At 68.8% G+C, this 6,708-nt stretch overlaps 1 protein-coding gene across 1 annotated transcript; it reads right to left on the bottom strand.

Annotated features, from left to right (window-relative positions):
- Window positions 1–48: 48 nt before the first annotated feature.
- LOC112666961 (proline-rich protein HaeIII subfamily 1-like) lies at window positions 49–3,888 on the bottom strand. Its single transcript, XM_025458427.3, has 3 exons — window positions 3,125–3,888; window positions 2,844–2,978; window positions 49–349 (listed from the first exon to the last, which is right to left on the bottom strand). Exons 1-3 carry the CDS (start codon window positions 3,886–3,888, stop codon window positions 49–51), a joined length of 1,200 nt encoding a protein of 399 aa, XP_025314212.3.
- Between the last annotated feature and the right edge of the window lie 2,820 nt (window positions 3,889–6,708).

Raw genomic sequence — 6,708 nt, 5'->3', positions numbered from 1 at the left:
CAGGGGCCTGGGGGCCTCAGGGGGACTGGGGGGCCCTGGGGTCTAGGTCTAGGGGGGCCTTAGGGGCCTGAGGGTCTCGGGGGACCTGGGGGTCTCTGGGGGCCGGGGGGTCTCGGGGCCTGGGGGGTCCTCGGGGGGACTGGGAGGCCTGGGGTCTCCGGGCCTTGGGGTCTCGGGGGCCTGGGGGGCCCTGGGGTCTAGGGGGTCTGGGGGGCCTGAGGGGCCTGGGGGTCTGAGGGAGCTCAGGGGGCCCTGGGGTCTAGGGGGCCTGGGGGTCTCAGGGAGTCTGGGGGTCCTCAGGGTCCCAGAGGCCTGGGGGTCTCGGGTGCCTGGGGGGTCCTCCGGGGGCCTGGGGGTCTCAGGGGGACTGGCAGTCTCAGGGGTACCTCAGGGGTCCTGGGGGTTCCTCAGGGTCTTGGGGGGCCTGAGGGGCCTGGGGGTCTCAAGGAGCCTGGGGGTCCTCAGGGTCTCAGGTGCCTGGGGGGTCTTGGGGGTCTTGGGGGCCTGGGGGTCTCAGGGGTATCTCGGGGGTCCTGGGGGTTCCTCAGGGTCTTGGGGGGCCTAGGGGTCTCCAGGGGTCTCAGGGGGTCTCAGGGGGCCTGGGGATCCCCAGAGGGGTCTGGGGGATCTCAAGAGCCTAGGGCCCTTAGGCCTGGTAGGAGCAGGTTAGGGCTGCAGGGGGCGCTCCCTCCCCTCCTGGGCCCTCAGGTCAGCCTGGGGGGCCCCATCCACGCAGGATGGGGGCCCAGGCCCGTGTGCCCCCAGGTCTCCCCACCTCTGCTCCCTCCCTGGCCGCAGCTCACAGGCACGGTTCCATGGCGCGGTGTGGAGACGAGGCTGGGGGCTCGCCCTGGCTCCCGGCACCCCAGCTCTGCCCGCCAACCCCGGGTCCCGCCTTGGCCCAGGACGCAGCCCGATGGCCCAGGACGCGGGGGCGGCTTCCCTGGGGAGCAGGGGGCACCTGGGGCCTTGCTGCTGCCACGTGACCTGCCCACACGCCCACCCCACGGCACCGACTGGCTGCCCCAACATTCCTAGTGGGGACCCCAAGGCCCAGGGAGCTGAAAGCCCCGTTCCACGTTATAGGGACCCTAAAGGACAGGATTTTATTTGGTTCATTTATTCATCATCTTTTTTTTTTTTTTTTAAATTCACCATCTCTTAAGCACTACTGTATACTGGACCCTGAAGACTGGCTGGGGAGCCCCTGGGACCGGGACGGACCCCAACTATCAGTCCCGAGGTTGCACCTCTCATTAGAGGGGGCGGGGTGAGGGCTGCATTAATTGAGCGCCTACTGTCGTCGCCAGGTCTTTATTTCTGCTCAGCCATTTAGGCCCCGTCCGAGTCCTGGCTTGGACCCTTTTTGCTTCAAAAGACACAGCTCCGTGGGTTTTCCACAATGATCGTGTGTATGGTGGCGAGCGAGTTCCAGGGGGCTCGCCTCAGTTTCCTCACCCACAAGTGGGCGTAACAGGTGCCGCGACCTGGCTGCCGCACCTCTCGCCGGGCCTCGGTGTCCCCCGGAGCCGGGGCAGCAGTTGGGAATCCTGGTGTCGCAAGGCGGCCACAAACGGCCCTCCAGGCAGGAGGAGGGGAGAAAGTGGGGCAATCGCTCTTGGCTGCTTCCTGGGGGTGGGAACTGGTCCGGGACCGTCCTGATCCCGCGGGGGCCTGGCGGAAAGGGTGGCCCGCCGCAGCTGGGGAGCCCGGACGCGAGTCCGCGACACGAGGGAGCCAGGGACAGCTTCGAGCGGGAAAGGCGGCCTGAGTGCAGCTGCTCAAACCCGGACCCTACTGGGGTGTCTGGGGGGCTCGGTCGGCCAGGTCGGGTCCTGCCCCTGGGGTCCTGGGATCAGGCCCGCGTCGGGCCCCCGCCCCTCGGGGGCTCTGCTCCTCCCCCCGCTCGAGCTCTCTCTCTGTCTCCATCTCCCAAACAAATAATAAAATAAAAAATTTAAAACATTAGCTGTTTTAAACTATGCAAGGCAATGGTTTTTTAATATTTTCATGGAGTTGTGCAACCATCACCACAGAACGTTCCATCACGCTCTCAGGGAACTGAGCCCTTCAGCTGTCGCCCCCCAGCCCCGGCCCCCCCAGCCCCCTCCCCCTGCGGGGACAAGCTCGTCCTGGACGAGTCACACACGTGTCCCACCCCTGGGGCCTCAGCGTCGTGGGCTTGGGGTCGTCCCCGGGGCGGCGTGGGGGCGCCTCGCTCCCTTGGGTGGCCGGGTGTCTGATGGGTGGGTGGACGGACACGCCGCGTGCACCTGTTCACGAGCGCATGGACGTCGGGGCATCCGTCACCCGCTGCGTGGACAGCGCATGTGCGTGTTTATCCGCGGCCCTGGTGCGGGGCCCCTGGGCACACCTGGTCCCCGAGACGTGGGCTGCTCAGCGGCGCGACTGCAGAGCTCCCCGAGGAACCCCCAGACTGTGTGTGTCCCTGAGGTGCCCCCGCGGTGAAAACTCACTGTGGTGCCTGCAGGCCTCTGACAGCCCTAAAACCACCGCACTGCACACCCTAAACGGGCGGCTTGCACGTGTGTGGACGTGCCCCCATGAAACTGCCGGGAAGGTAGAACGTGGCGAAGCCCACGCACGGGGCCAGCAGGCCTCGATCCCGGGCCGGGGAGCAGGGCGGCTCCGCGGCGCTCCGCCGGGGAGACTGAGGCCTGAGCCCCCATTATGAGCGGCGTCCACGCTTTCCTGCCGTGTTGGCTGTCGGCCCCCCGCCGGCCAGGGGCTGTGTTCGGCAACGGTTAACCTCACGCACCCTCACCCACCCCCAGAGCGCTGGTTCGGTTTACAGAGGGGGAAACTGAGGCACGGGGCAGGACCGTTGGAGGAGTCCAGGCAAGCCCTGGGAGCAGTTGGTGGTGGAGGCCTTGGGCAACTTCCTGTCTTCCTGCTGGGAGAGGCTGGTGCCATGCGGAGGGTGGGGGGGTGGGGGTGTGCGTGCTGGGGACAGGGTGCTGGGAGGGGCGCCATGGGGGTGCTCCTGGGGGAGGGGTGCTGGGGGAGGGGCGCCATGCGGGGTGCTCCTGGGGGTGGGGTTCCGGGGAGGGGGTGCCCACTGCCCTGGTGCAGGCTCCCCTGCCCTGCTCACCGCCCCGCCCACCTGTCCTGCGAGCGCTCAGACCTTGGGCTGCGGGCACCCTCCAGGGCCAGCGAGTGTGCCCCGGGCCGGGCACCCCGGTCAGCGCTGGGGCTCCAGGCCCAGGTGGAGGCACCAGGAGGCCTCAGCCCCTCCCCGCTGTCCCTCCCCAGACCCAGAAGCAGACCTGCCCCAGTGGCGCTGGCCGGGCCACCTGTCCTCTCAGGCTGCAGGGGAGGGAGGCCCCGGGGGTTCCCAGGGATGGGCTGAGACCAAGGGTGCCCCCCAGTGGGCGACAGGCTCGGGGGACTCACGTCTGGGGAGGGGTCTGGGCCAGGCTCGGTCCTTGCTCCTGTCCTGCTTCTTGGGCTGCTGGTGACCGGTGACCAGTAGGTGACGGGGCGGAGGTAGATGGGGGCTCCGGGGAGCGGAAGGCTCTCTGTCTCCTCTTCTGGACACAGCTTGGGGTTCCCCGCCCGGCCCTGGGGTGGGTGAGGAGGGCTGGTAGGCTTTGCCCCAAAGACCTTAGGGGCCAGCATGGCTGCTGTGGGGCCGGGGCTGGGAGCAGTCGGAGTGTCCTGCTGCTGCAGTTGGGAACGCCGTGCCGGGTGGGGGTTGAGTGGGGCCTCCGTGCACAGTCCGGTCACCAGCCTGGGGACCCCGCTGGCCTCCCCCGAACGCGTGTCCTGGTGCAGCGTCTCCGGGCGGTCACTCGGGGGCCCAGCGCCCTCCCCGCGGCACCCAGGCCTGCCCGCATCCCCACGTCCTGACGGACTCCGTGTCGACATGCTGGCACGTGCTGTGGGGGGCGGCCCCGTCCTGTCCCGTCTACACCCGCGGGCAAGCCCTAACCTGCGGGGCTCACCTCGTCCTCACGGCCGCCCGCGGTCAGTAGCCGCCGTCCACGCGGCCCAAAGAGGGGCCCGCCCCTGCTCGCGGGGCCAGGCCTTGGTGCGTGGGGGACCGACCCGCTGTCCGTGGGGTTTGCAGCCCAGACCACTGGGTGTGCACTGACCAGCTGGCCTCAGCGTCTGCAGGTTCCGGGGACACTCGGGGGGCCGGGGCCGCGAGGACGTGCTTGTTCCCATGAAGGCGAGGGAAGGGGCTCCCGGGGGCCCCACTCTGCCCAGAGCCACCCCACAGCCCCCTGCCCCTCAGCTGAGTGCCCCAGCACCCCAGTACCCCCGCACCCCGGCACCCCGTACCCCCGTACCCCGGCACCCCTGGGGCTCACCCAGAGTGGCCACCAGGTTCAGTGGAGCGCCCGTTGCCCCGGGTTACGGATGGAGACACCGAGGGGAGGAATGTCCGTGATTGGAACCCGCTTGTCCGGGGCCGGGGCCTAACGAGCTCACCTGCCGCCATGGTTCGCACCCGGTCCCCGCCTGCAGCGCCACGCTGACACGGGCAGGGGGAGAAACTGAGGCACGCCCTGCAGGCTGAGCATCCTGGGTGCTGGCGGGTCTGCTGCGTGGGCCCCACCTGCCCGCCCGGGCGTTGCCTGTTGCATCACCCTCCCCCCAGCACCCTCCCCTCTGCCGCCACCCAAGCTCCCAGAGGACCCGCAGGGAGCCCCCACCCCCGCGGCCCATCCCCGCCTCCACCGGGCGCCGGAGCAAGCCTAGGGGGGCGGGGGGCCGCGTGCCGGCAGCAGGTCCGAGTCTGTCCTTCTGTCCTTCCTGCCCTCCTCCTTCCAGTTTTATTTAAATGTACTTCACATTCCGTGTGAATCATCCAACAATTCGGGGGCTTTGGCACATTCACAAAGTTGTGCAACCACCACCTCTGATTCCAGAACATTCCATCAGCCCAACGGCAACGCCAACCCCATCAGCTGTCACCCCCAGCGCCCCCAGCCCCTCCCCGTCCGTGGGCGAGCCCGTCCTGCATGTGTCACACGCGTGGACTCGCACCCCGCGGGGCCTCCTGTGTCTGGTCCCCTCCCTGAGCATCGGGGACCAGGGACCGTCCCTGGGGGGGGCCTCGCTCCTGCTCGGGGCTGGGGACATCCCGTGGGGGACCGGGTGTGTATCTGCTCCTCACACTCCCGCGTCTATTACATAACCGAAGCCCCGTGAAGCACGGCTGACCCCAATTGGGGTCCCTTTACAGCTGGGGAAACCGAGGCCCGAGGCCGTGTGTCCAGCCCAGGATCTCAGAGGCCGGGCAGCAGGTGCAGGCAGGAGAGGACCTGGGATGAGGCGCGGCCAAGCCAGGAAGGGTGGGGACGGGGGGACAGGGACGGGGGACAGAGGATGGGGGACACAGCCCCCTGTGCTGCGGGCGGGGGTCCGGAAACAGGCTGCGCGCGCCCCACGGGGACACTGGCCTCGCAGGGCGCCCACCAGGGCGCAGGCTCGGTCCCCGGTCAGACACACGACGCCAGCGTCCTGAGGAGCCTCGGCACAGGCACAGGACGGGTGGGGGGTCCCTGAGCGCAGGGGACACCGGCGGGGCCTGGGCCACCGGGGGGACATGCCGAGGCCCCGGAGAGACCCTGCGACCAGCCTCTGCCCACGGTGACCCCGGGAAGCCGCGCGGCGCAAACCTGGGGATCCTTCCGACTTCCGCAAACGTGAAATCATTTCGAAATGAAAAGTTAAGGGGCACCTGGGGGGCTCCGTGGGTGAGCCTTGGGCCCAGGGGTGACCCCGGACCCCGACGTCTCCCTCGGCCTGGGTCTCTGCCTCCCTCTGGGTCTCTCAGGAATAAATACATAAAAAATCTTAAAAAAAAAGGAAACATCAAAAAACATTTCTTTTTTCCGTGACTTTGGCGAGCGCTTGTCTCTACGTTTCTCTGGGTTTAAACTTGTCATAATGATGAGCCCGTATAGGTGAGCGCAGGTGTGTCCCTTGGCGTGCCCCTCCCCCCACGGGGGCTCACCCAGCCCTGGACCCCAGGCCACGTGCTGCTTTGCTGGGGCCGCGCGGACCCCAGGGGAGCAGGGAGGGGGGCACAGGCCAGCCTTCAGGCCCCACGGACCCCCAGGCCCCCTCTGGTCCTGCGGGTGCAAGCCCCACGGTGGGGCTTCCGGGGGGACAGGCAGGGGGTGCCCCTGGGGTCCCTGTGCGTGAGGCCACACGTGCAAATGTCTATCTGGCCTTGCTCGTGCTGGGGCGACGTCCACTCAAGCTGGTCAGCCCCATGGCCTCCCGGCAGGAACGGGGACACTGAGGCAGGGGCGGGGCAGGACTCCTGCTGCTGCTTCCATGGATGCCCCGGGGGGGGGGGGGCGGGGGGGGCACAGGGCAGGTTGGAGGCCTTCATCCTGAGGACGATGCTCTAGGCCCGGCCCGGCTTCCCCACACCCTGCCTGGCCCCCAGGACCCTGCGGAAACGAGGGTCGGCCCCCAGCAGACCCCAGCCTCCTGCGGGCGAGCCCCAGGTCACCCACTTTACAGATGGGGAGGGGGGCTGGGGTGAGGTCACACCGTGGCTCTGCCCCCCTGGTCTGGGGGCTCCCAGGCCCCGCGTGACGGAGACCGTGGGTGGGCAGGAGGCTGGGCCCTGCTCACCGCCCTACGTGGCCGGCATCCACTCAAGCTGTGTGCTGCCCACTGCCCGCTGCCTGGGGTCCCGTGAGGGCGCGGAGGCCACCCTGCCCT

This window comes from Canis lupus, chromosome 20, assembly GCF_003254725.2.
Source record: "Canis lupus dingo isolate Sandy chromosome 20, ASM325472v2, whole genome shotgun sequence".
NCBI classification, from domain to species: Eukaryota; Metazoa; Chordata; class Mammalia; order Carnivora; family Canidae; genus Canis; species Canis lupus.
Note: the sequence above shows the minus strand (reverse complement) of the source record. Positions and strands in the feature narration are given on the sequence as shown.